Source organism: Anopheles bellator, chromosome 2 (genome assembly GCF_943735745.2).
Source record: "Anopheles bellator chromosome 2, idAnoBellAS_SP24_06.2, whole genome shotgun sequence".
In the NCBI taxonomy this organism is placed as follows: Eukaryota; Metazoa; Arthropoda; class Insecta; order Diptera; family Culicidae; genus Anopheles; species Anopheles bellator.
In genome coordinates, this window is record NC_071286.1 from 76712278 (window position 1) to 76740200 (window position 27923).

At 54.4% G+C, this 27923-nt stretch overlaps 2 protein-coding genes across 2 annotated transcripts; both read right to left on the minus strand.

The window, feature by feature from the left end:
* Positions 1 to 121: 121 nt before the first annotated feature.
* LOC131208081 (uncharacterized) lies at positions 122 to 4636 on the minus strand. Its single transcript, XM_058200728.1, has 4 exons — positions 4219 to 4636; positions 1505 to 1654; positions 1281 to 1444; positions 122 to 1219 (listed from the first exon to the last, which is right to left on the minus strand). Exons 1-4 carry the CDS (start codon positions 4634 to 4636, stop codon positions 122 to 124), a joined length of 1830 nt encoding a protein of 609 aa, XP_058056711.1.
* A 4941-nt stretch (positions 4637 to 9577) lies between these two features.
* LOC131210805 (centrosomal and chromosomal factor) lies at positions 9578 to 26238 on the minus strand. The gene is made up of 5 exons (XM_058204098.1): positions 25590 to 26238; positions 24976 to 25535; positions 11161 to 11349; positions 10836 to 11096; positions 9578 to 10774 (listed from the first exon to the last, which is right to left on the minus strand). Exons 1-5 carry the CDS (start codon positions 26236 to 26238, stop codon positions 10403 to 10405), a joined length of 2031 nt encoding a protein of 676 aa, XP_058060081.1. The 3' UTR covers positions 9578 to 10402.
* Positions 26239 to 27923: the final 1685 nt, after the last annotated feature.

The following is a 27923-nucleotide window of genomic DNA, read 5'->3' on the forward strand; positions in this document are numbered from 1 at the left end:
GCCACGTGTCGTGACGTTGCGCGATTGATTTCCCGCAGTCCGCCGACTCACTGCCCGCTGCCCGACCGATGGCAAATAAATACTGCTCCAGCGACCTGACCCTGAATGGGGCCGCTCCTTATTATCCCGCGCACGGAATCTGACTGTAACGGATGCAGGCCCCCAGGTTGTCCTCCGGGCTGCCCCGATCCAGGCCCTCGCCGAAGTGGATTCCCAGGCTGAACGGGGTAACCGAGGTCTCGACCCGGCACGGGGACACTCCGGGCGGACAGAGTGAATTCCCGCAGTGTACAGGCCGACAGCTGGGCAGCTCACCCATCCCGACGCCGATGAAGTCCTCCACGATGCACGGCAGCGTGATCCGGTCCGCGCAGTTCACGGTACCAAACTGTCGTCCCAGGTCCTGGCCGGTCCCAGGACTCAGTGACCGTCCACTGCGGCCCGTGTCATCATCGAAGATGCTCCGACCGAAGAACGATGGGAAGAACCCATCGAAGAAGCCGCCTCCGCCACCGGAACCTTCGTCGGCCGCTGCGTCCGGATCATCGCCGGCGGTCTCAACGGGCGTTGGTTCATCGGCGGCCACGTCCTGATCCGGGGCCAGTGGACCACCGTCGGGCAGGCCGCCTATGGGAGACTCCAGCACTGGAGCGCCCACGTCAGCCGGAATATCGGCGGCCGGTGCCAGAGGATCGCTAGCCAGCGACGGGTCTGAGAAAGGACCCGTGCCGGAAGCAGGTGATCCACCGCCAGCTGCCCCACCGAGTGGACCAGCACCACCGCCACCCGGGCCCGCCTGGTCCCTGGAGCCGCCGATACGGAACGACTGCTCGTCGCACGGTTCGTACGCCACCGAGCACATGTTCTTCTCCTGCCGGATGCACGCCCGGTAGTTGTGGTTCGCCAGGTACCGGCCGTTCTCGGCAAAGTTGAACGTCTGGATGAGGCCCTCGGTGCCGATGAAGTACTGCATGCACCCGCTCGGTGACCGCTGGCTGAACGGAATCTGCGACACGCGGATCTCCCACAGGCGCTGGGCGAACGAGCGAGTCGCAAAGTTCATCTCCAGCTCGATCGACTCGTCGGCCCGGCTCTTGGGGCTCAGGTCGTAGTACAGGTGTTGGCCCGAGTTGTGACCGCACAGATCGAACGGTATCACGCCGCCGATCAGCCGGAAGATGTCGCCCTCGCACACTCCGGTCCGCCGATTCGGTTGTCCCTGTTTTGGGGTGGAGAACATTGAAGAAGACATGGCCGTGGGACCACCGAGAGCCGCTTACCAGTGCGAAGTGGATGAACTCAAACTTCAGCTGCGACACGTCCGGGTTCATCAGCTTGATCTTGAGCTTGCAGCTCCCGACGTCCTTCGGCACGATGCCCGGGAAGCGCGGGGACACGAAGTACGTGAGATTGTTGCCGATCTCCTCGTTGCAGGTGGCGACAACTGCGGAACCAGCGAATCAATCAAACAGTGGACGCAATCTTCACGCCCGAGGACACTTACACACGCAGCATACCCCGAAGCCAAGGGCACACTCGCCACGTGCCTTCCCCCCCTGTATCCGGCACTCGTAGACGTTCATGCACATCCCCGTGCGCCGTCCATCGTCCGCCAGACACTCATCATTCACCGGCACCGGCAGGAAGTTCAACACTGTGAAAGAGAGAGAGAGAAAGAGAGAGAGAGAGAGAGAGCGGGAGAGAGTAAGAAGTGGCTGCTAAACTATTCATAAACTGGCCGCGGCATTACGCGGGGCTCGACAGATAAGCCTCTTCCGGGGGACAAACCGCAAATGGCGTTTGGGGCCAATCCCGTTACACGCTCAGAGTCAGTGACGGTCGCGTGGATCCAATCCTCGACGCCTCGCCTCGGACCGGAAGCGCTCTGTAAATCCAACCGGTTTGATGGATGTAGCGGTATCCCAGCGCCGGCACACTAAGCCGGTGGGCTTTAAATCGTAAATTGGCCCAACCGGAGAGGGGTTCCGCCAGAAGCCTCATCGGCACCAGGCTGTTCCATAAGTTTTGCGATTCGACGCATTCCATTCGATTTTCCTTCTTCAAACCGGTTCATTTTTCACGAATTTTCTCCTTTGGCTCGTCTAAAAGGCAACAATAATAATCGAAATTTATTGTTTTCGCAGTTTGTAAATAATCTACATGAAAAATTCCATTCGCATCCCAAAAACTGATGCTAACACCTCAATGAGGCTAAGCCTTATACTAAATCTCTTTCAGTGTTTCGACGATTTTCCAATCCTGTATCCTGTACTTTTGCTGCGATTTGAAGTGCTGTTGCTGATTTTGGACGTCATTGACGTCTTCAAGGCTTCAAAGCTTTTACGATCACGTCTGACTTCAAGCGACTTCGTCGTAGCGATATATTTTACTGTTACAGCGACAGTCCGCGAATACGAATTCGAGCAGTCGAGCAGCATGCTCGAGCAATCGTCAAGTATTCATTGAACAATTTTATCTGCGCCTTCGAAGAATAGTTAAGAGCACTTTTTGTGGTGACGCTCAAGGCTACCGGACCGGACGTTAACCACTACACCCGATCACGAATTTAAAATAAGGCAAGTTTGATAATTTCTACATACACTTTCAAGGTTCGTTCATAAATTTCCTTGGCTTTTAAACCTTCCAATAAACAAAAATTCAATCACTGCACTGATATTTTCCGTTGTAGAAAAATACTGTGACACGTCGATACTAAATGGATCGTAAAGAAAGAATGAAGTGACAGATTGGACTGAATAACGAAAACAAAGTAGCAAAATAACAAAACTTATCGAACAACCCAGCAGGCCACGCTCGACGAGCTTTCCGTGTTCCACGGGACCGGCAATCGATTCCCGGTCGTAATCGAGCGTTAAGAGGGGTCTCCACTCAACCGGGCAAGTTAATTGCAGTCGGCCAAAGTTCGGTTCGGTTATTCTGCGCGCGTCCGCGTCCCTGGTCACCCTGGGCCGAGTGGAAGAACTTCTACCGCAAAAGGCCCCGGGTTCTCTACCGCAGAGGCCGCACCCAAACACGCTGGCCCGAGGACATAGATTATTCAGCATCCAATTAGCCGACGCCGTCTTCTTCTTTGTGCCTTCGACCGGGGCCTCGGTGCCTCGGTACATAAACATGCTGCCCGATCCGAGGCTAAACGGACCGTCGACCGTCTTACGCTGCACTTTACGCTGCAGTCCTGGGCATCCTTCCGGGCATCCGGGCATCCGTCGCCCGAGATGGCCAACTTTTGGCCCTGAACCCCTGGCGTACTTGGCCCCGCACCGTCCATCCGCTCCATTTGGAATTCTGAACCGAGCGTCACAGCTGAGTGACTCCGGCTGCAACTTGCGCCTGTCAGGCAGCGGAAGCCCTACAAACGGCGAACTTATTGCCGTTGTTACTATCGATGTCTTCCCGCGTCAGGCGGTGTGTCGGGACCGTTCCCCGGCACGCGCCAAGTTCCCGGTTTGCCAAGTCAGTCGTTTGTTAATTTGGTGTCAGATCTGTTTAGCAAACTGCATCACCACCAACGGGCCGGATGTAAGCCCGGGATGCACCCTGACGGCCCCGTGCTGGGCGTGCCATGGCAAACAAGACGTGGAACGTTCCCGGTCTTGTTGTTGCGTCTTGGGTAACTGTTGGCCCGGAAGTTGTAAGTTAGTTCCATGTTTTATTAAAAGCTTGGTAAAGCTGCCGACGACACAGAGTGTATGTGAGGGCGCAAGCAAGGAGTCAGCTCGCTTCCGACAGGCGATTAGGTACCGCCCAGGCATGATGGCAAACTTGTTGACTGTTGGGGGGGCCGATCCGGTTATAATTCTGATTGATTCATTCAACTGTGAAGGATTTCGGGCGAGCTTAGTTGATCTATAAATAAAGGTGCTAAATTCCGAGTTGGATTAGAGACCTCACTAATGGACTTCCTTCCGGCATGATCCACCACAGAGTCCAGAGTTCTCTCTGCAGAAGTGCGCCGATAAATGATTAATGAGCGATTGCGATCTGAACACACACCGGCAATCGAGTCGATTCTCTCCGGTCGGATCCGGTTCCGGGCACTCTGTGACTCATGTGCCGCTCAGCTCACTTTCTCGCCAGACACACCGGTTTGGGGCCGCGTAAGAATGTGTCCCCGCACTGCGCTGAAACTCTCATTTCCTTGCTCACTTACACCCAGACGATTAGCCCAGACTTTCACCGCGGCGAGCTTTAATTTACCTTTCGCGGACCGTTGCCGGCCACCGTCGCCACTGAGCGTGTTGTGGCTTGCGTCACCGTAAAAGGAAGCCGCTTCGTCGTAGCTGTACCGGCTACGATGCTGCCCCCGGGAACCGGTTCCGTTGCTGGATGCATGTGGGTCAAAGGAATCGGTGGTCGACCTTGCCCCTGACGGTGCCGGCGAGTTCTCGGCGGGTTCACCCCAGATATCGTACGTCTTCATCGAGGGCCACGACTTGGCGGCCAGTGACGGAGCACCGTGGGCCGGAAGAGCCCAAAAACCTACAACCAGGAACACTATCCAGGTCACGGCGTTCGTCCTGCCGCCCGGACCACCATCACTACGTTCACCGATCGCTTCTTGCGTCCTTTTCTTGCGCCTTCCACCGCCTATCTCACTGCCACTGGGGTGGGCCATTTTATGGGACCTCCCGTTGTTTGCCTTTCAGCTTCCGGGACCTGGGTTCCGGGGATTGTTTTCAATAATCCGCGAAGCACCCGGCATACCGTGTTCGAACGTATTCTTTCCGTTGGCTTTCCGCTAACTTTCGGATCTCACATAATTAGAAGTTATGGCTCCGAACCGATCCGAGCGCTGCACGGGTCGGTGCTGGGCGAATCGTTAAAAGTTTTATGGTGGGCACTAGCACCCCGTTGGGTTGGGGTGGCCTTTTTTTTGGGTTCAGTGTTCGGTTCTTTCCGCTACGAGCGATTCAAGTTCACCACTACTGGTCCCGGCTGGGCGGTCATGTTTTTTTCCTTCGTTCCACTACCCCACGAGGAGCTATTGATTCCGGTCCGGGCTATGCAGTCCGAAGCGTTTCGTAACGGCTTTTATGGCCTTTGGGAGTTCACCCTTTTTTGCGTCCACTGCATTCAACGAATTGGTTGAAGGACCTCCGTCCATAAATTTCGCACCCATTTAGTTTACTCACACTGGCACACCGGGCCACACGTGACCACACTACGCAAACGTAGTCACGCAAACACACTTCGGCCGGTTCGCCGGGTCCGAAAAACTAAAACCTGCCCGGGAACGCCGGTTACTTTGTGTCCCGAGAAGCGCTCCTTCGCGCGGAGCGGTGCACAGGCGAAAGGACTCCCCTGGACCAGCACAGGCACCGTGCCGTAAAATTAATGCACAAATTATAGCACTTGCACGCCGTAGTCGGCCAAATGACTCTCTCGTTCTTATCACTCGCCAGGCGCGCGCCCGCCCGTTCGTCATGCAAATTTGTTGTTCGTAGCACGGAATGTGGCCGGTGCGGTGGTGGCGACGGGCGCCATTTTCACGTCGTAAATTTTTGCGACACAACAACACGTTAGCCCAACCGCCGGCCCAGCGCCACGTGGGCTGTCCTCCTCCATGGTCGCTGGTTGGTGGCTGAAATGGCGATGGAAACAATTTCGAGAATGTTGTATTGTAACTCGGCCGGGCCCCCGGCTTGCAAGCGCTTTAATTAATGTGCCCAACTTTGATTCCCGCACCGACTTTTGACAGGACAGGAAAATATTACATGCATTCGTCGTGTTGAAAGTTTCACATTATCCTGGAACAGTGATCGATAATGTTACGACGAGGGGGGCCATTCGATTATTGGTCGATCGACAGCTCCGTTGATTGAGATTTGACAATTATATTGTAGAGAATTATTTTTTAAATTTTGATTGACATTTTGAAATATGAAAATTATTATGCATAAACTTATTGCTCTTTGCTGATCGACCGATGCCCTAGGACTGATTTCATTCTCGACGTTCCCGGTTGCCGGTATTCCGGATGTTCCGCTGGGGTGTTTATTTTATCGTTGAACAACGTTTATATTTTTGGCCGTCTCGCCACTTCGGAATGTTTATGTTGCGATGTGGGCCTCATAACTGTGCAGCCCAACATTTTGTACTTTGAATCATCGATATAGCGTTCAGTTGTTTGCATTGAAATGTGCTTAAAATGCACATTGAAATGTCGTTGAGTTTCTATATATTTGACCCACATCATTTGCATACGGAATTCAGTTTCGATCCGCTGCCACGGGCTCATGAAATTCGCATGTTGCCGACAATTAGTACAACTTTCTTCCCAGTCCTACCCAACCCGTCCATCCATCCGTCGACCCGGTCAGAAACTGGCAATTATCCTGCGCGATAGAAATCCCCGTCCGTCGGGATCCCGCCGTTGCCCGTTTCGCTACGTCAAATTGTCACTTTCATGCAGACACCCGACACCGGACCACACTAAGTCACCCGGTCACCACACGGTTCGGGCGGGCTGGCTGGCCCCACACGCCGACTACAAAAACTCTGGCTAACAAACTTTCTCCAATTACACCGTGCTGTGTGTTCCGTGCGTCCCGAAACCACCACAGAAAAGTATGCTAAATTAATCACACATCGACGACGTGTCCGCCGTTCCGTCGAGCCCGAGCCCGAGCGGAAGATTCGAAGTTTCGATTTCGAAGCCCTTTAATCCGTCACCCTTTTTTTTCACGGTCACGGACCACAATCACTCTGCCTAAATTGGTCCCCGGAGCAGCCCGGAAATTAATTGCTTTTCATCAACCGTGGTCTGGTCTGGACACGCCACAATTAAAATGTGTCACTAAACATTGGGAAATCAATTAACTATTGGCACACACGCGAGCTAGCTGATTATTCCGACCGAGAGGACCGTAAAGAGTGCTCGATCGCAACACGTCCGTTCCGGCTGATCACTGAAGACAAACTCCGCGAAGCGATCGCTCCGCTGATCGTGCCGAGCTCACCTGACGCGACTTTCCTTCGCTCCGGGGGGCTCTCCGGAGAAAGAGATCTTTCGTTTCCCTCCCCTCCCCGGCCCATTGAGTCATCGGATCTTCCGAGCTTCGCCGCGGAAGCGATCTCTGGGAGTGGAAGGTGAGGCGATCGTCTCAAGAGGAAGGTCAAATGTTTGGCTTCGGCTACTGTTTACTGCCTGCCTTCAGCGATCATCAAGCGAAGAGGGAAACCTCTCGAGAGCTTCACGCAGGGCTTCCAGAGGCTGAAGATTTCAGTCCGGATGTGACGAAGAGTCTAAGATAAGTTGCAACAACAAACGACGGTCAAGAGTGACAACGTTGAAACAGTTCCATCTTCAAGCGCAACGAGTTTTCCCGATCTGTTTTCGTAATTTTAATTAAACCATACTTTAAGCGCACTTTAATCATAACCTTCGCGCGACCATTAATGAAATTGTCAGAAAAGTTGCCGAAAAAGAACAGGGTCATTAATTTGCGATAAACGCAATACGCCAAGAATACGCTTCCCGAGCACATGTCGGCAGCGTTCTGACGGCAGCCAGAAAACTCAATCCATCATTGTTCAAAAACCGAGCCCAGATTGGCACCCCCCCTCAAATTCCATGGTCACGTGCCTCCACCTCATTATGGATGGTTTTTTAATACCGTCGTGCTAGGATAGGTCCTAAATTTGACGTCCACCCAGCCAGCGAAGAAGTGAAACTAATTTATGGCCGCACATCCGCTGCGAAATGAGTGCCCATTTGGGTTGTTTTTTTTTTTCGCGCATCGTACTTAAAAGCGCATTCCTGGCTGATAGTGCCCCCGAAAGATGCTTCCAGCTGTCCGCTCCAGGATGATCGATGGCCCGTGTGGCCACGTTCCGCTTGATCGATCGGCCCGCGGCCGGCGTTTAGTCGTTAATCTTGCGGGCGAAGTCCGAAAGCATTAAAAATGTTGCCCAAATTCCACCTCTCCCGAGCGTGGGTTCCGTCTCGTGGGTCGCCGCGTTCAACAACCTCCGGGGTCCGGGTTGTTCGCGATGGGAGCCTTTTTTGCGCGAGTGTCTGTGGCGTGGTCTGCGTACCGGAGACGCACGCACTCGGAAGCTTGTTGGGTCGCCTTCGCTCCGGCGTGACCCACATTCGACCACACACTCCGCGGCGATCGGCTGCCATCGGGAGGTTTTCGACGTTCCCTTAAACCAGCCAGGCTTAACGTGCTTGCAATTGAGTACACTTTCCGTGCTATGCTGCGTACGGTTTTACCGCGTTTACCACAGATTGGGCAATTTATCCGCATGCTGGCCGAACCCAGGGCGAAACTCAGCGTACGAAAAATGGGATCGCAAAAGAGATGGCTTATTTTCAGTGGAGCATGCCCGTAAGCATGTTTTAGTAAACTCAAAAATTTAGTTGACCACCTGAGGTTGATGGGAAAATGCAAGTGCTTTACATTAAACAGTCGCCAGCGAGCGAGCGAGTGGCCTAAGAAAAACTCTTTCACATTAACCTACCGACCCAGTCATCGGCAGTTTAAACCCTCCAGGGGTTTCATCTCAATCGCCGGCCGTTGGCAGCATAGCTTCGTGCCTCTCTCTCTCTCGTATGCTACCATTCGCGTGCTCTCTCGCGCGCCGGCACGCGATCGCACCGTACGGTCGCTACACGATCGGATTGGTTGGTAATTTCACTTTTCTTTCAATTTCTGGTTTTCATCCAACCGCACGCCCGACCGGGACCGGCGCAGTCGCAGGTGGAAGAAAGTGTTTCCGTCCGCTGTTTACACCGACAACACTGTGCCTGTACCGGGTTTCCAGCGGAACGGTGACGACGACGTGATACACACGAAACGAAAGTCACTGCCAACGATATGTTTGATGAAACGACACTTCCCAGAGGTCGTCAGGTCGTACGGATGATTCATTACCCCTTGATCTAACTGGCGCCCGCCGAATGCAGAAGGAGGAAACATCGAGAAGCGTTGGTTGAAGGTGGTGTGGTAACCTGGCTTTCAGCACCGAATTAGGAAACGTAAATAAACGGCCAGCATAACATGCTGCCATTAAACAGCTTGCCCATTTCGTTGTTTATCACTTTCGAAAGCGAACGAAAGCATTATGTTTGTTTGAAAATCTAATAATGTAATGTTTGGTCTTTGGCCTACGAATGAACCTACGTTCGGCACAGTTTTATTTAAAATTTTTGAAACCTTTGCAGTACAATATTAAATCGATTGTTAACGAAGTCGCCTTTCTAGAAAATTCTTCACACTTCGGGGTCATTTGCACGTGGCCGACGGTTGAAAATTGAAAATTGAGCGACATTTCCATGTTTTTCCGCAAGAGGGAAAATTGTGTGAAATATTTCTTTCCAACCGGTTCAAACGACCAGCGTGTCTCGGCTAAAAGACGAACGGCGCCGAAATATTTCAAGCACCAATCGGTAAAAGCACCGGAGAAGAAAGTGATACCAAAAACGCGCGACCACAAATCCATGCGTAAGACATATAACAATTTATTTTTGCTCTTTCAATAATCGTCTCCATAAAATATTCATAAAAATAGCAATAAAATATTATACGAGTTCGAGTGTATAAATGGATGCATACATAAAACAACACTTATCAACGCCTTAAACGTTACACGCGCCTCCCGTTGCCTCGTTTGTCCCTCTCGTCGCTCGTTTCTGTACAGGTTTAGTGTATGTGTAAAAAGAAGCCTTGTTATCTGCTAGCCCTAGCCCTAGCCTATCCTGTTACAGTAAAGCCAATCGGGCGGCCTCAACCCGCCTCTGATGTTGCCCGCCGCGACCAAATCGTCGCGTCCGCCGTGTTTGCACAATGATCACTTCCGACGGGCAAAGCGAAGAGCTATGATAACGCTACAGATACAATATAAAATGGATAAAAGCCGCACCCATCTACCTGTATCCCTGTGACTCTGGCTCTGGCGGAACGTGTGGCCGCAACTGTTGTCACCTACTACGCTAAAGCTTGTACATCTTCTTCTCCGAGCCGAGGGTCACCAGAGCGCGTCATGCGGGGCCGCACCGGCACCAGGAATCACCGCAAGGATCCCGAGGGAAACGAACGGCACACCCATAGCCCTAACATAAACGATGACCGAAGATAAATACACTAAACCTAGCAGTGGCCGATGCTCGTTTCCCCCTGGCTCGCCCGGCCCGTGGGCGCCTCTCTCGCATGAGCGCTCTCTCGAAGGGATTCGGGAATGTTGTGGGACCGTTTGGACCTCTGAGAGTAGTTCTTGTGTCGCGCACAAGATCGCCCTCGGATCGTCTCCACCCCGTGACGTAGAACGTGAAAGATTTGATCTTCATAGTGGACTGTTGCCGCTGCCGGGCGCTTCATTAGGATTAATTTGTACATCGTCGTGTTTGAAATTGGACCATCCAACCATCGGGTGGTGGTCAGACGTGCTGATCGATGCCGGTGTTGGGAGCCTCCTCCAGCTTGCGCCACACCACATTGCACATCTCGCGGACCAGCGCCTTCTCGCCGTCGTCCAGCTGATCCGGTGGCGTCGTACCGATCCGCTCGCGTTCCAGCTGCTCGCGCACCTCGAGCACTTGCAGTGCCCTCACGACGGCTTCGGGCCGTCCGGAAATTGGATCCCCACCAGAGGTCACCTGACCTCCTCCTCCACCACCACCGTTTGTGGTGGCAACCGCCGAGTTATTCAACACCACGGCCCGTTCCTCCTCTAGCTGCCGTATCCGGGACTCGAGGGCCCGCACGTACTGGAGCGTCTGGTCGTTGAGCGTCGATCGCATGTTGAGGTCCTGCCGTAACGGGGAAACCCTATTAGTCGAGTGGGACGGGCGACGGCCACCTCATGCTTACCGTCATTCCGTTGCGACCGAACTGGCCAATGTTGTGCAGGGTTTCGTCGGCATTCGTGCTCGAGCTGCTACCGTCACCGTCGTCCCGGAGCGGAACCGCATTCGTCGTCGTCCCGTTCGAGCCACAGCCCGAACAGACGGTGGCCGCTACCCGGCCGTTCGTGTTGTTCCGCTCCTCGTCCAGATACAGACAGAGTTCCTTCAGCTCGAGATTGTCCCGGATCAGCTCCTGTTGCTTATCGTCCAGCTGTCTCAGTTTCGTCTAGATAGAAAGACCTCTGGTTAGACTCGTCCCCACTAGGACCCGCGACTCGACGACTACCTACCTGATACGCGGACACCTCCTGCCTCATAACGCTGGCCGTGTACCGGCCGAACCGTTGCCATTCCCGGGCCAACTTGCGGCCCTTCTGCCGATCGTCGTCCAGGAAGCAACACAGGTCCCGCAGCTCCTGATTGTCGTCACTCAACCGTTGGTTAGCCTCTTTCAGTGCCCGCAACTCGGCCAGTAGATTCTGTGGAACGGAGACATCGAGTTCATAATTAGGTCGGGCGTAAACGTTGCTAATCGCTTCATAGCGTCCAAATGCACCCCGGGTGTTTCGAAGATACGGTAACCGGAATAGAGAGTGGGCGAACGGAATCGCTCCACTTTCCGCTTCCGCCCAGCGGCGGCACCGTGTCACGTTTCCGGCAAAAGCCACGTCCCACAACCGGAGCACGCTGCCGCCGCAAGTCGTGAAAAGTCACGTACGGTGAGAGACTAATTTACATTTCATTCTGTGCGCCCCCGAGACACCGCCACCCGGTGGCCAATTTCATCACCCCCCCATTGGGGGTTGGTGGGGGAGCTTCTCGCCCTTTTCGGGGCGATAATGATGGAATCTTCGCCGCGCAGCGGTTAAGCCCTTCGGGCGCACTCAGGTCACCCAACCCAGCCCAGCCCAAGGCTTTCGCGCACACAAATCACCGAGCACCGCAGGCCCGGCAGGATCGTGGCCGTCGACGGTGGCCACCAACGTAGCTCCGCGCCGATCAGAAGGAGAGAGAGAGGGAGAGCTGGATCGAGATGATGGAAATTTGTGGAATATTCAAATTATGAGGCATTCCTCCCGAATGCGGTTGTGGCTCCGGATGGATCCACTCGGCCGGGGGTGCAGATGCCCCAGCGTGCTCGATTATCGTTTCTCCTCCTCTGCGGAGGGGGTCGGGAATCACCCACACGTACAATTCCGACTTCCCCGAGATTGGGTTCTATTGCGCATTGGCTCGATGCAGATTGCGAGCGAGGATCATTTTCTGGCTGTTGACCTCGGCTGAAGCCGGGAGGTCTACGTGCTCTAATACTCTAATAATTTCTAATTCTCTAACAAATCACCACACCACACTCCAAACAATCAGAAGGTCCATTATGAGCCCCCCAAAAGCGGTCCGTTTAATAAGAGTGGAAGACATAAAATTGTGTGTCGGCCACGATGCGGCTTGTAACGGAACCGCACGGGGCTTAATGCATAAATGAATTCGTAGTTTTGTGGCAATTAACGCCCTGCGCCTTGCGGGCGGTGGATGATGAAGTCATAAACTTCTCCGACCCGCAACGGAAACGGCCACACCCGGCCACGGAGTTTTTATCATCGAAATCAGCGACCAACAAATTGCCTACATGGTCCTCGGCCAAACCAAACAACGGAACCGAGCAAAAGGGAAAGGAAATCGGGGACGTAAATCGTGTCCAGTCAAGGTAAAGGCCGCACGCATGAAGTGTGACCCTCGAAAGAAGGCTTAGCACTTCATTTTACCGAACCGTAACGATTTGATCGGAAGCACCACATAAATGTGGTGAGCAGTTGGGCGAGGTGCTAAACTCTCACAGCGATCGCGGATAGTTCTCTAGTTCCGCCCAACCACTCGGCTCAATTACGGGCTGTGACATAAATACTCGAACCCGGAGCCCGGTGTGGAAATGAGCTGGGAAAAATGTGATCCAATTGGCCGCTCCCCGCGATCGCAGGCATCGCAGGAATGAGAGGAATTAATTTCGCGCAAGCCGCAAACCGTCGTTGATCCGATCCGAGAGGATCACACAGGGAAGGCGGCCTCACTCGGCCTGTCTGCCTACCAGGGCCCCCTCGTTCCCGCGTTCGTCTCGCGGAGCGAAAAAGCAGGTTTTCTGACTCGGCCGGCGCAGATGGAGCAATTCCAAAACAGAAGAAACAAGGAAATAATGCATAAAAAAGGCACACGGACGGCTGCTTAAATAGCTGGACGAATTAAAGCTGGGAATGCAGCCGGAGCGGCAGCAGCAGATGGAGCGGAACATTGGTGGCCACTGCATTGGATGGACCGAGAGCCCAGCTATCCACACCATCGGTCCAGCATAATTTTCGCTCGCCCGATCGGAATTTTGCTTTAATTACCCAACCACCACCAACCGTGGAAGTGAACGATCCCGCGGCCCAGGCCCGGGCCCGGCGAGGTGCGATTTCGAGAAACGGTAAATAAAATGTTGCTTCCTCCCGGGTGCTGGACCCTCTCGAAGCAAGAGGCGCAGAAGAAAGGTTACGAGATGATGCTCGATGCCCCTCTCCAGCAGTTCGGTACCGTTCTCCGGCCAGCCGTGTTGGAAAAGCAGGAAGTTACAAATTTATTTCACGATCGTTCTTTTTCGGTTCTGATCGCGTTCTTTGCAGTGAGGAAAATTGGTGGCTTTTCCTCGGTTTTCCTGCAGACCCATGACGAGTTCAGCGGCCCTTCATTATGCTGGCGTGTTGAGCGATTGAATTAAATGGGCTCAGCGGCCGTTACACAATCGCAAAAGAAAACCCAACCCTGGAAAGGCCAGTTACAGGGCCGCACCCTTGCGAATTGCTGCCTATTTTTCTTCGGCCCGCAGCGATCCTGTTTTTGGCCGAACGCTTCGTATCGATTGCCGCTCGAAGGCTTGCTCTCTAATGGGGTATTAGGCGAACGTTACATCGATCGCCGAAAGGCACGCCAGAGGGCCTACATTTTGCAATCGCGTAATTTGATTGAACACTATTGGAGATCGCCGGCCTAGATATCCGAACCGGCCCAGAGCCTAGAGAGTGATCGCACTGCTAATGACCGAACACGGTTCATTTGCTGCACCGGGCAACTGTCACGACCGACGGAGGGTTCGTGCCGTAAGCCGTGAGCCCTGCCCGTGTCTAATGGACCGGAGAACCAAACACCTTTGCCGGTGACTTTATGGTGATTGTAAATCATAATTCGTTAATTGCTTGGCACCTTAGCGGCCTCGGCGGCGGCGGCGGCGTTTGTCGGCGACGCTTGATGCGAAACAATAAAACCGTCCCATTTACGTAGATGGAAACGTGGAACGAAACCCGGGACCCGGGATGATTTGATGGGGTGAAGATTCGAAATGAAAACATCCCCACACGAGTGGCACAAGGTGTTCAATTTGGTGCCACTAATGTTCCACACTTATGCAAGTAAACATAAACGCGGGACCCCATAAAAGGGAGCTGCCTAGCGTGGCCGGGTTTTTCCCGCCACCCTTCGAACCATTCCCTTTGGACCATTCTCGGTGAGTGTCGTTCCTTCCCGTTTTTTTTTTGTTTATTTGATGATCTATTATAATGATGCCCTCTCTCTCTCTCGCTCTCTCTCTCTCTCTCAGTCGTTTTGTCGTTCATCGTTTTTCTTCCGCTTCCACCGATCAATCATTCGCCAGCATTTTTCCTTTCTTTTTCCTCCACGAGCGAGGCCACATTGGGGCCCCGTTTTTTATTTGTCAAACATTAGTTGGCCCTTCTCTCGCCCTAAACGTCTGTCCTCATTCTGTTCCTTGCCCAAGCGCCCCCATCGGCCGAATGTGGGTTGGCGCAATTGGTGCTTCGGGCAGCATTAGGAAAAAGGACGGACGGAGCATAGACTCGTGGACCGGCTGGAATGTACTTCAACACGGTAAGGTGAGCAAGTGCAGCACAGAAGGAGAGGAAACTCCGGCCAACAGACCCACACACACCGCCGAAGGCACGTGACAGGAAGCGGGGCAGACGGAATAAACAAAACATAACCTATTTCTTCCTCACGCGGTCCTCATGCGGGTTTTGTTTAGTCTCACTCGTTCCGCCCTGCTCCGAAGGGCTCATCTCGAGGATCACCTTTTTCGGTGGGGCGATCTACAACCGAAACCGTTCGATTCCGTCCGAGGACCAGACAAAATGACTTTTCACACCTCGTTTCTCATCTCGCTGCCCGCCAGGAAGCGAACGCACCAAGCGGCCATCCTTTGACGCCGGTCGAATCGAGCTCAATTAACAATCCCCCCCCAGGGATCCCGAGACGGTTGGATTCTGACAAGCCGTGACGAGCGATCGTGTGTCATGTTTATCGGAGCACGCTCTGGAATCTGGAATCGGGCAGCAAAACAGGAAGATAAAGAAAATAAACGAAACCAGCCGGGATCGGGAGGATCAAAGGGATCGAAGCGAAGAAAGTCCATCGTGTCGCCAGTGTTTATGGCGTGTGCGCGCATTCGGAGCCAACGCGGAGTTCCACAGCCGAAAGGAGCGCGATGCGAGTTTGATGATTATCGGTTTTCTCGTGTTTCAAATTTACCACTTCCAGCGATCAGGCGGGAAAGAGAAAGAGACGAAGAGGCGGTGCCTCTCGGGATGCCTCAGGAGGAAGACCCACGGACCCGCGCGTTATGTAAGAATCCCTCCCGAAATTGGGTCATTAGTTTGCTTATGATTTCTATTTATGGCCAGTTTATTTATCCTACACACTCTCCGGACCGAGACGGCATCCGATGTTCTCCACAAAAAAAGCGATGTTTAATCGTCGAGAAACCGTTGGAATGTGTCTCGGGACTCGGCCTTCGAAGCCTAGAGAGGCGAGAACGGGCGATTGATTTGTCCAACGCGCACCTTCAGAAACATATCGTCCAACATATCGATGTTGGCGCCCCAACCGTCCGTGGTGAATGCTAATACCTCCCCGGCGGCTCTGACCCACTTCGAGGATATGTAGAGCGCTTCTGACCGCCGCCTCGTAGCCGATGATTAGTTGAGACCCCCGTCATAAACACCCGTGGACAACGGGGCAGATGAAGAGATTGAAAGTCGCACAACCTGAATCGGTACACCTGAAACCGCGCGCTCTCGCCTCACGAACCGTGACCGAGTCGATTCCCCCGGCAGAGAATCAATCAACGTGTACGCACCAACCGACGGCAGCATAAATCCAATCTAACGCGGTAGCCACCCGGTGCGCTTCCGGAAGCCAGCATAAAGGCTGAGGGTCGCGCATGCAAGCGGATCACGGCGGCGCGGAGTGCAGCCCATCGTGGGACCCGCGATCCCAGTCCCGGGCTGTTAATTAAGTACCAGAGAGCCGGCCGGCCGAGGAAGTTGGCTTCTAATAACGAATGCGTCCGGTGCGCGAGGGTCTCACCGCAACTGTGGTGACGCTGGCGACCTTCCTTCTCTCTCATTCATGCTTCTTCCTTTCGGCGCTCCTTGCGAGCTGCGTTTACACATGTTTTCTGTGCGCCCGATGCTGCTGCCGTTGCTGTAAGAGAGCTTCCTCATTCCATTCCGGCAGGCAGGCAGGCAGGCGACGAGATTTGGGACCTCGGCTCTGAGCGTGGGAACCGGGAACCGATCGGCGAGGCGAAGCCCCGTTCTGTACGGCCATTAAACGCTCTCTCTCTGTGGCCGAGAGAGGCTACAGAGTTGGGCATGGTGATCTGTGAAAAGTGATCCTCTTTCAGTGACTACAGCACACACTGAGCCCATTAATCATCGATTGTCGGCGGCTCACAATTTGTTGCGCCAAGGAGACAGTTGCCGGCCCAGGGCAGGATTAAAGCATTAGAGAGCGAGCGCGGCCGCGTTCACCCGAAAGGACGACTCGGGGACTAATGATGATGGAACTTGAAGTTGCTCTCTTTCCATTTGGTATGAATCCCGCACGATCAGCTCTCGGTCGGTGGGTCTCGGGCTGAAGCTGTCTTCACTTCTTGGGACGTAATGAGACGGCGTTCTGTCATGTGGCATTCAACACCCGGCAGTTACCGGAACGATCCCAGTTAGATGGATAATTATTTTAGTGCAAATAGAGCAAGACCCAGCCCATACATCGATCGACATCGGTTCCGGTGGGAAGATCCTCCACCAAACGCAACCTGATCCATTGCCTGACAGATCGCTTAATCAATCTGGAAGTCGAAACAACCAAGCTCAACGTTTGCCCCGGAACGACGACCATCGTTCGGGTGGTGGCCATTTGTCATCGGCTTTAGCCTCTCGGTCGGTTTTCTCGTCCCAGACAACACTGAATTCCAGGGAATTGAGACCACGCGGACCGAGAGTACAGAGAGCGCATGAATGAACACATTGTTGGCCACCTGAAAACCTTCGCCGTCGTTGCCCGGCCTCACGGGCCGGGCAAATATTTGCCATAATCTTAATAAGTCCGCGTCCACGGGAGATGAAAGATGCCCGCAATTGGCACCGACCCCCCCTTGGCGCGCGCACACCGACCGGTGACGGAGCATAAAAACATATCAACCGGGCGCGCGAAAAGGAATGCGAACCCGGCCGCGAGAGAGAAAAAGAGGCCCCCGAGCCGAGAATCAGGTGAAAGAGATCGATCGACGGGTGACCCGACCGTGCTGGCAACTATGTTGCGCAAAAAACGCCGAGGCGATCGATCATCGCCAGGCTGGGCCGGCTGACCGGGAAGGAATGCCGGGCGAAAGCATATCACCTGTCCCTCTCTGGCCCGGTCCGGTCCGGCAAATGGGGTAACATTTTTCGACACCTGTGGAGCGAAATTGGAGGTCCACAGTTCGTCGCCTGCCCCATCCTGTTTTGAGTTCATCTCACACGGGGGCTCGCCCGTCAGTCGGGAAGTCTGGTTGGGCCAGTCACGGCGATGCTGGTTCTTACGTCGAAGACATTAACCCGGTCCCCGTGCGGTTTGGCAACCGGAGTTGCAGCTTTATGGCAACGGCAATGAAATGCAACCCGCCAAATAAACGTCTGTTTAACGATCGATCGTTTGTGACTCGGGCACATAAAACACGCCCTTTGCGTCTTTCGGACCCGAAGGCAGGTGCTTGGTCCTGATACACAAAAATGCCGGCCTCGAAAGTTTCTGCACCACAAGCATGTAGCCATGTTACCCTTAGGAACCCTAGGACCGAGTGGATTGCCGGGAACCAGCTGCCACCGCGGGACACGCTTGAGGATGCACATAAAACGGGGTTCTCGATTCGAAAAATGGACCTTTAAAGTGGCCCTCTTCTGCACGCAACTTACATGATAATAAACATGTTCTCGCTCTCGATATAATTACGACTCTCCATGATCGGCTTGGGGTCCATCAGACCACCACTTCAACGGTCCTCGGCAGTATGATAAGCAGACGATCCGCTTCTTGCTGCGTTGCATCTGCCCCGTCTGCCACGACACTTTCCCTCTCTTCTGCCGGCCTGGCTTGGTGCCACTCGAGAAGAGGGCCTTTAATTCTTGCGGGTCCCAGCGCTCAGACCATAATGGATGTGATTTTTATGCGGCCGCCGACCCGTCCCGGAGGTTTCCGGAAAATCGTTCTCACTTTTCTCGTTTTTCACTTTCCACTGGCAGGGCGGAGGGGAGGGGGGAGGTGTCCCACGCGATAACGACCGGAACCCGGGCCGGGCTGAGCCAGACCGGGCGCCCTTTGTTCTGTGGGTGATAATTAAAAACCCCTCGTCGAAGGGACCGAGTTCTTGGCTTGGGGACCAAGACTGGCTTGGTATGAAGAGTTGTGCGGTGACCCTCGGCGAGTGTCTAGAACAACTTTCACTTCGACCACTTCCCACTGGCCGAGCCGGTCGGCATGTGGGATTCCGGAGTCTGAAATTACAGCGCCAACCCCCGTCGGAACTGCAGTCCGATTCGCTTCGGTGCGGCTCGGCGCCGCGGTTCAGCGACCATCAAAAGCGCAGTCCAGTCCTTTACTCCAAGTTTTGTTGGGCAGATGAATGAATTATGTTTTGTTTACATGTAGCCCCCCCGAGAACCCATGTCCCCAGTGGCCCCACCCCAACGTTACTCCGGCTCGCTCCGGTTCCCTGTTTCGAATTTCGAGCTCAAGAGTGAGTGAGAGAGATCGGGTGGAAAAAGTGGGTGAAATGTCACGCATGCATCCGAGCGATCGTAAATTGATATTCCGGGAAATCGTGCAGTCTAGGGGCCGGTCAGGCGGGTCCCGGTCGGTCGGTGGTGGTGGTCTGGGCTGAGTTTTGCATTCAGGCTCCGTGGGAGCCACCTTTGCGAATGACGTCGTTGACGACACCGTGTGCCCTATCTGGCGCGGTTTATCTCGGCGTCACCGGTGCGTGGCCGGGCTCTGGTTGGTTGGGTTCGTTAAATTTTATGACATGAGTCACTCTCGTTAGCGAAGCCCTGGGATGCCCTACAAGTACCACTCGAGGCCAAGAAGGGCCTCCGTGCAATCTAGCTCTCGGGACTGCGCGGCTCCGGATTACCGGATTGTACTGTGATTGTTGTCATTCGAAGGCGGCGCAGGCAGGAACCGTGCACACGCGCCCGCAATCAGCGGTGGGCGGTAGTTATGTTTATGCTGATTAACGATCCAATCAAAAGGCGAAAGCAATGTGACGAAACTGAGGCTGAGGCTGAGGCTGGTTGATCTTTAGGAAGTTTTCGGATCGTCCGGACCTAAACACCACATCACTCCGCTCTGCGCTCCTCCTAATCAGCCAGTCCGTGGGCCCGACGATGCCGGCGTGTGGGCGTTTAATTCGATTTCCTGTTTCCATAGAGTGAAGGCGACGGCACAATGTCCGCCACAACCTACACGACGACGGCGTGTGCCGAGGTGGCTTCGTTGCTACGAGTTGTATGAACGAGCAGCGGGGAGTTGATACGGATTTTAATGCCTTGAAATTGGACACAATTGTGTGGTTGATTGATTCGAAAGTAGGGTTAGAAAATGGCTTCAAGCCCACCTTCGTAACACGTGGATCGATCGAGTCCGTAAGATCTTCCAGAGTTTTTTTTATGAAACCCCTCTAAAGAGCTCTCTGGAATAAAACGCAGCATCAAATCAAAAACAGTAAAAACTAAACCTCTTAAGGACCTCTTAAGCGCGGACTTATTGGCCCACGTGCCCCCGAAGGGTGACAAATCACTATCTGTAAACACGCAAACCAACAAGACACGGCCAATTCGCGTGGTTACTTCAATTATATTAACGTCGTTTGTCGAGCCAAACAACAAACCTCCGGTGGCATTGCTCTGTCCTCTGGCCTCTGTTGCATGTTCGGTCCAATTTTCCAGCCCAAACAAGCAGAGGCCGGATAATTTATGCTCACCTGTTCCCATCCATCTTGCAGACCGTTTTGCCCCAGCGAACGAACGGTCGCTTCTAACTTCAGGGTTTTTTTTTCTGCTTCATGTTTCGGTTCATTCAAATCGCGTGGGACCTCTTTCGCACGCATTCCCATAGGGTTCCCTCCCCACTGGGCGGGCAATACGAAACACAATCGCACCACAACAACAACAACAGTCCCACTCCCAAAACGCAACAAACGAGATGGTGGCCATGTTCCCAGCCCACGGTGCGCCATCGTGTATTTAACGCCCTCTGTTCGGTTTGCATGACGAAATATGCCCTCAACCGGCGTGCGCATGCGCATTTAGACAATGTTTGTTTGCGTTCCGCGCACGAATGGGACACGGCAATTGCCAAATGTGCACGTTACTGAGAGTGTTGCTGAGGAGTCCAAATCCCTGCCGTTGACGTTACGTTTTCCATCGTATCTGCTTAAGCGCTGGGGGTCCCAAAATCTGACTCGACAGTGGCCAGCCCCAAAACGAAACAAAAAAAAACCTTCACAAAAGTCGCTTTCTCAGTCACCGTCCGATTGGCCATGCGAATGGTCGCCGGAGCCCAAACTGCGGACAAGAAACCGGCGCTCATAATTTTGGTCATTATGTTTGGCCCCGGTGTGGAGAAGCCGTGGACAAAAATTAAGATAATGTCCAGATTTATCGAGGTCTCGACTTCCGTCGTCAGCTTCGCCGGGGCCGAAGTTGGCGGCCATTGGCGAAGCCATGCCGATGTCGGAAGGGTAACGCGGACTCCGAAACAAAAAGCCGAAAGAGACGAATCCAAATTGAGGCGAGAAGCCCAACACGAGACACAGTTCCCAGCAGCGTACGTGGCACGCAAATGATCATTAGATGGCGGTGAGAGACCTCGCTCGGAAAAGGCCACCGTTTTTCCGCAATTGCTAATAAACGGGTGCGAAACCGACGGGCGAGTTGCCCTGGGGCTGCGTGAGAAGCTGACGCGTCCCACAGTGACCACCGTGGTCAATCGGCCTCGCCGAACGAGGCACACCGTAATCCGACTGATGGGTGCTCCGGATTAGAGACCGAAACCGCCGCGCACCGTGCACGCTTTCTTACGATCCGTCCGGCCCGGCACTTGATCCCGGCGATGGCACACACCGGTAATTAGCGGTCGACGTGCTTAAACATTCACTTGCCACCGGCGCACACGGAACGGGTAATTGAAATTTCATCATCGTTCGCCCGCGGTTTCTCAGCCGATTTTCGGCCGGGAGCCTGCCGAAGACCCGCAGAACCGCAGCTTGCGTGGCATCACGCAGAACGCAGATGGGCGAACGAAAGACTTCAACGAAGCGGACGGCGACGAACACGGTGCAGACGGTGAAGAGAATTGTTTTTACGAAAACACGCGCAAGAAGACCGAGCCAGACGGCCAGCCGGTGGCGTACGGCGTTTTTATGACGGCAGCTGAGGAACCGAAAAGCGTTTAATGCGATGCTCACCCAGCCGGTTCCGGTTACAGCAGAAAGGTGCGCGCCCCGGACCGGACACACCGTGCGGCCGGAAGTGCGACCGACAAACAAAGTACGGAAACGGTTCGGGACGATCGGGGCCCCTCGGTAAAGAAAAACGGGACCAGATTAATTGGCGCAGATTAGGCAGCCTCTTTAGCCGGGAGGCGGGAACTCTCACTTTTACACACCCCGCCAGAGGCCCGGGCTCTCACAAACCAAGTTCGGACTGGCCAAACTCCCCAAACAAACGCTTTCCTTTTTTATTATTGGCACACCGACAACAGCGCGAATGGCGCAATACGCAAACATTTATGGCCACAACAGCAGCGCCCCGGATACGTTTACCGGACGCCGCCACTCGTTTCGGTAACGACGAGTGGGCCACCGTTTTCGGATGTAACCTCCCGAATGCAGCCCCCGAAATGGGAAAGATGATGGTTATTTGGTGTTTTAATGGTGCATTCAAATGTGAGCAAAAATTGAGGGTGAGAACTGAAGCGTGCCGTTTACAATGAGCCGAGCCGTTCGAATGTTCTGTTGCTCGGTTATAAATTTGCATTTTCAGTGGCCAACATTTTTCCAAAACAAACGCATATAACTGGATTGAATCATTTCAAACTGCGAAGAAATTCCGGAAATAGTGCAACTGATTTGTCTACGCGTTTGCAACATAATTTCGCCAGTTATTACTAAGTCCAGACCCCGTAAGCGGTAAGATTAATAATAATCTCTCCATCTGCGAGTCAACCATCAATGTGGTAAGATCACTTATTTTGACATTATAAGTTACCCACATTGAATTCATTTCAAAAGGAAAACCAAAATGTCTGTATCAGTGTAATGGCTTTATCCCACACTCTGGTGGCTTAATGGCCGTTATAATCATTCAAGAATAGCTTTCAGGGGCTGTTATATCCCTCAGAATTATCTGTCAGGTTTTCTTTAGTGGAAAAGCGAAAGCTTAAAGTTTGTAGATCAAAATGATCAAATAGTGCAATAGTAAAGCTTTTCGATCAGAGATTTTATCATCATTCTGGCGAATCATCTACGTTCACTAAATATTTTCTTCACTGTTAACGTAAACGTGTTAACGTTCCAATCAACGACTAAAGTCACTTCTTCGAGGAAATAGATAGGATAGTCAACCGTGTTGTATATTTTCCAACGGGCTAAGGACTTGGTTGGTCGAAAGAATGCCGATCTTGTTGGATCCCCGTCAAACAATCCGTTGCCTATCTTCCCATCTTCCCGATATCAACCGATCACAATGTTGCACGAGCCGATCGGCCAGAGTGGTTGTTTAATGATTTTAAAATGTTAATCCCCGTTCCCCACCCGCCGGTCATGTGCGGTGCGGTGTGTGTTCCTGTGCTTCGCTTCCCTTCCTGGCCCGTCCGCAGGCCGATCATATTGGTCATGCACGATCATAATGCAGGCGAGCGAAATTAACCTAACGGAGCGTTATTACCGCCGGCTGGCCGCATGAGAATATGCATCAACTGGCGGCGGCGGCGCCGGCACAGCCGAATCCTCCGACGGCAACCAAAAAGCAATCAGCAAAAACAACGAGCAGCAGGAGCGCCAACGGAAGGCTCCTCGGTTGGCCACAACATGCCCTTTGCTTCCTTCCTCCCGATGCACCAATCTTCCGGGCGTTCCGTACAAAGTTGGACCATTTGTTTTTATTGCTACCCTCTCCGCAGCGAGGCGCACACCGAGAAGCGGTCCGTTCCGAGCGGCTTGTCCCTCGGGCGGAGGGCCCACACAGCACGAGAGGGAGAGAGAGCGAGACACGGGGGGGGAGCCCGGAGGCCAGCTGATTAAGGGTAATTTTTTTCGACTTAATGAAATAATCGTGCCAATGTGGAGGGGGCGATATTTGGAAAGGCGCACCGAGAAAACGATGACCTTTGCAGGGCTCTTTGGCCGGCAACGTCTTATGCCGGCGATCGGGCCAAGGTATGTTGGGGGCCGTTCGCGCGCGCAAAACTTGCGTATCACGTCGGCACCTGGCCTCTCAGCCTGGGAAAGCCGCGTGAATGCTTCTTCATCGACCCCAGGTTCCATTATTTACTTTGTTTTAATTGTAGTTGTAATTAACAGTCAATCCATTTGCCGAAGGTGAGCTACCTTCGCGTAGCAACGGCTAGTGGGTCCTTCGTGAACTCACTCATTTCATCGCCCGAAAAAAACCACTGGACATTAGAGAAGGGCCAGTCCAGTTCAGTCCGAGAAATGGACGACACGACGGTGCCGATGGAAAACAATGACAGATTGTGCATTGCATTGGGCGTGATTACAATCGATCGCCCTTGGAATGCCCCGTGGGGTCTCTCGGTGTTGTGTCACGTTCCATCAACTCCAATCAGTCCGCCCGCACTCCTTTGACCACCAACCCAACCGAGCAACATTGTTGCGGATGGCGGAATCTAATGGAATGGGGCACGGACTCGCACACAAAGCAAATTACTCTCACAATTCTCTTGGCCGCCCGGACGAGACCGCCTTTAATGGCGGCGGTCTTCTTGCGGCGACCAAATCCAAGTCCGGCCGTTCGCGCGATTGCAACAAACCGTGTCGAATTGACAAATTGACTTGGTCGGCCGGGGGACCGAGGCTGGGGGGACTAGCAGCGCTCCTCCATCGCGTGCCGCGTGGTGACAACCTCGCTACAAGCAACGGTTCCAGAGATGTCGACCCGAGATAACTTTCCATTTTTTATTCATTTTTTTTTTTTGCTCCCGCCCGTTCGTCCCAATCCCCAGTTCGCGGCGCGTCAAGTGGCCCAAGCCGATCGAGACAAAGATTTTGGCGGCGACGAGCGTCATCACCCGGCCCGCCCGGCACCTTTCGCCCCGAGGGATTGGAAACGAGCGGGAGCCGGAGCGGGTGAGACATTTTTCGGGTGAAACTTTATCATTGATAAACGCCGCCACTTTCGAACCCCCCCCACCAGGTCCCGGCTCCCGGCCATTCAGTCCAAAAGTCCGGTTCTCCGCGTCGTCGTCGTCGTCGTACCATCGCCGGAAAGGTCACAAACTTTCTCCTTCGTTTGGGGTGGTGTCCACGGACTCCTGGGGCCTCGGACCTCGAGCAAATCCCGAGCATCAAGCCCCGCGTATGTCTGTGGCCAAAGGGGGGAGGGTGGGGGGGGGCACACGGCGTTGGGTATGGGGTTGCGTGCGAAAACAGGTTTACCCTTTCGGCCCGATCGACCGATCGAGTGGAGTGGAAAGTTGTCGGCCGCGCCGCTCCCGCCGGGGCTTACCTGGAAGTGTCGATTCTGCTCGAGCGCCGATATACGGCCACCTCCGCTGCCCCCACCGCCTCCACCGCCCCCGCTCGACGAGGTCGGTGTCGAGGAGGTCTCGGACTCGGCTTTCCGGACGAACTTCAGCATCTCCTGCTGTTGCGGATGTGGGTGCACCTGAACCGGATGGACCTGCTGCTGCTGCTGCTGCTGCTGCTGATGGGTGGCCGTGGGCAGGTTCGACACCGGAGGCTGCCCCGGTTTGGCGGCGAGAGCCGGATGTGCGGGGCCACCTCCGCTGACAGGGCCGTTAGCGCTGGGCGGCTGCTGCTGCTGCTGCTGCCCAGCGGGGTGGTGATGGACGATGGCCGTCGTCTGGTGGAGGTGCGGGGCGGCGGTGGCTGCGGTGGCGACGGGTGGGCTAGGTTTCGCGTGCGCCAGGTGCGCCTGCAGCGATCGCGTCGAGCTGGTCGTCTGATCCTCGGACGAAGACTCGGAGCTAAGGCGCGTGTGGGGCAGGTGGTGATGGGCTTGCAGTGGCTGCTGCTGCTGAAGTGACTGAGATTGCTGACTTAGTGCTACGGTAAGGGTAGGGGTCGACGGGGAAGCGCTACTCGATGCGGTTGGGCCACCGGAAGTCCCACCGTTCACGACGGGCGGCAGGTTCGAGAAGCGGATGTGCTGGCGGGGGGCTAGAAGCCGCGAAGGGTTCGGGGGCCTCTTCAGGTTCTCGGACCCGTAGTGCTGCTGTTGCTGTTGCTGCTGCTGCTGTTTGCTGCCGTTGAACCCGTTCGGGAGTGCGGCCCCGGGGTTGTCGTGCCTCTGGTAGGCCTTCAGGTGCCCGTTCGTATAGCCGTTCTTCAGGATACCTCCGCCGTGGGGTTGCGGTGGCGGTTGGTACCGGGGCGGGATGTGGCTACCGGCGGTCGGCGACGGCACGCTTTGCTGCTGCTGCGGTATGCCACTCACGAGCCCATTCGGAGCTAGTCCTCCACCGACGGCCGAAGGCTTCAGACCATTGGTTGCCGCCGACGGGAACACGGGATGGGCCGACTGCTGCTGGAACTGCTGCTGTTGCTGTTGCTGGTGGAGCTGATGCTTCAGTTTCTGCTTCTGGAATTGCTGCTGCAGGTGCTGGTGCTGTAACTGCTGTTGGTGCTGCTGTAACGAGAGGTGCTGGTGCTGTGGCGGCTGCTGTTGCTGCTGTGTGTGCTGGGGTTGCTTGCTTGTGAGACTGACTATATTTCCAGAGAGCTTCAGGTTGCTACTATTCGTTGTCATGACTACGGGAAGAGTGGTCCGCCGGATGCTATGGAGAGATCGGTTCGGATGCACAGCCTGCTGTTGCTGTTGCTGTTGTAAGGAAGCTGCTGCTGATGGCTCAACGAGATGGGGACTATCGGAACACACGGCCTTTTATTGGGAACGGCCACGGGGACTTTCGGTTACTGGCTGGCACAAACGGGAGAAACTCACAGACCGAGACGACTCAAACGTAATTAGCTATTCCAATGCCAAGAAACCACTTCTCGCCACTATCGAACTATAATAACAATGGTCAGATAAAGAACACTCTGGCCTGGGGGGCGGGAGGAGCACGTGGACCTATTTCGGTTTTAACGACACTCCGCTTTCGGACTCTATCGGGAGTCTGAACTGAACACGACCGTCACTTGAAACACTGCTGGCGGACACTGCTTTCGATTGCTGCCATCACCATCATCATCATCATAACGCTCCTGCTACTGCTGACCATCGCGGCCGTTACGCTCATTTTCACCACTATCACCACCAGAGGGCCAGACCAGCTCAGTGATTGACATTCCACAACCGGCACCGCCCGGTCCGGTCGACCGTCAAGGCCTTATCATAACTTTCCGTTCCGTCTAGACACGGAGAGTAAATGGGCTCGATAGCTCGATAGATACCGCGTGTAATGGCCCCCGGTCGGCGGGTCGGACGGAATTCTGATGACGTTACTCACTCCACAACCACCCGGGTCACTCAATCACACGCGCGCGTCGGTGGCCCTTGGCGCCAGAGGCCCCCTTGTGCCTGGCCCGTCCGGAAGCGAGACACACCACACTCAGGTTATCCTTGGGACGACGACGAAGACGGTGGTCTGCCGTCGACCGGTGCCTGTCGATCACTGATCGAACTTTCCCGCGCGTCACCCAGAATCGCTTCTCCGGAGCGCCGTCAGATCCACAGAGCAAGAGAGAGAGAGAGACTACGAACACCGGTTCCTTGCGTGGTATCCTCGTGGTGGTCCTGTGCTCGCGTGTGCGCAAAACGCACGGGCCGCTGATGTGAGCCGCGTAGATCGGGAACCTACGGAACGGGAGAAGAGAAAACAATCGTTAAAAAGGCATTCCGGGTGGCAATCCACCTGCACCAGGTTGTACGTCGGACGGACAGTCGCCGGGCCCCTCGAGGACCCGGGACATCCAAATACCTGCCCGCGAAACATCTAAAGTGGAGTGGAGTTTCTATGCGCCGGGGTCGGGGCCGAGCCGAATGCAATTGGCCGGTGACGTGGAGGACGAAGAAGAAGCCCTCACTTATCGCGCGGTTCTCCGAAACTCCCGCCCAAAAGCGGCGTCGTCCGGGAAACCGCTGCGCTGGCTTCGCGTGCCCTCTTCCCACCAGCAAACGAGTTCGTTACAATTTAAACTCCGAACGAAAGTCCGCCAAACAACCGGGCGCTTAAAGGGCAACGCCGAAAGAGTAAGAAACTGGCGCGCCACAACAACCCGCCCCCCGTCGCCCGCGAATTATGCTCCCCCGGTGCCGGTGGGGCATGGCAACGTCGGCACCACCACACCAGTCACCATTCAAGGGCCCGAGACGGTTCCCGGGACTGGGGCCGGCGAAAACTGGCTCCAAAAGGCTCCCGAGACCGAAGCCCGAAAAACGAACGGTATGCGCAGACGACGACGGGACGAGGGAACGGGAAGATCTGGAGC

What these genes read in the sequence shown, in the direction of transcription:
- LOC131208081 (XM_058200728.1), bottom strand. Translation starts at nt 4,636, where the DNA reads ATGGCCCACCCCAGTGGCAGTGAGATAGGCGGTGGAAGGCGCAAGAAA. An exon ending in CTTCGGGGTATGCTGCGTGT is followed by an intron (nt 1,445 to 1,504) that starts GTAAGTGTCCTC and finishes CTGGTTCCGCAG; the next exon opens with TTGTCGCCACCTGCAACGAG. An exon ending in AGTTCATCCACTTCGCACTG is followed by an intron (nt 1,220 to 1,280) that starts GTAAGCGGCTCT and finishes ACCCCAAAACAG; the next exon opens with GGACAACCGAATCGGCGGAC.
- LOC131210805 (XM_058204098.1), bottom strand. Translation starts at nt 26,238, where the DNA reads ATGACAACGAATAGTAGCAACCTGAAGCTCTCTGGAAATATAGTCAGT. An exon ending in AGGAGGTGTCCGCGTATCAG is followed by an intron (nt 11,097 to 11,160) that starts GTAGGTAGTCGT and finishes CTTTCTATCTAG; the next exon opens with ACGAAACTGAGACAGCTGGA. An exon ending in TCGGTCGCAACGGAATGACG is followed by an intron (nt 10,775 to 10,835) that starts GTAAGCATGAGG and finishes CCGTTACGGCAG; the next exon opens with GACCTCAACATGCGATCGAC.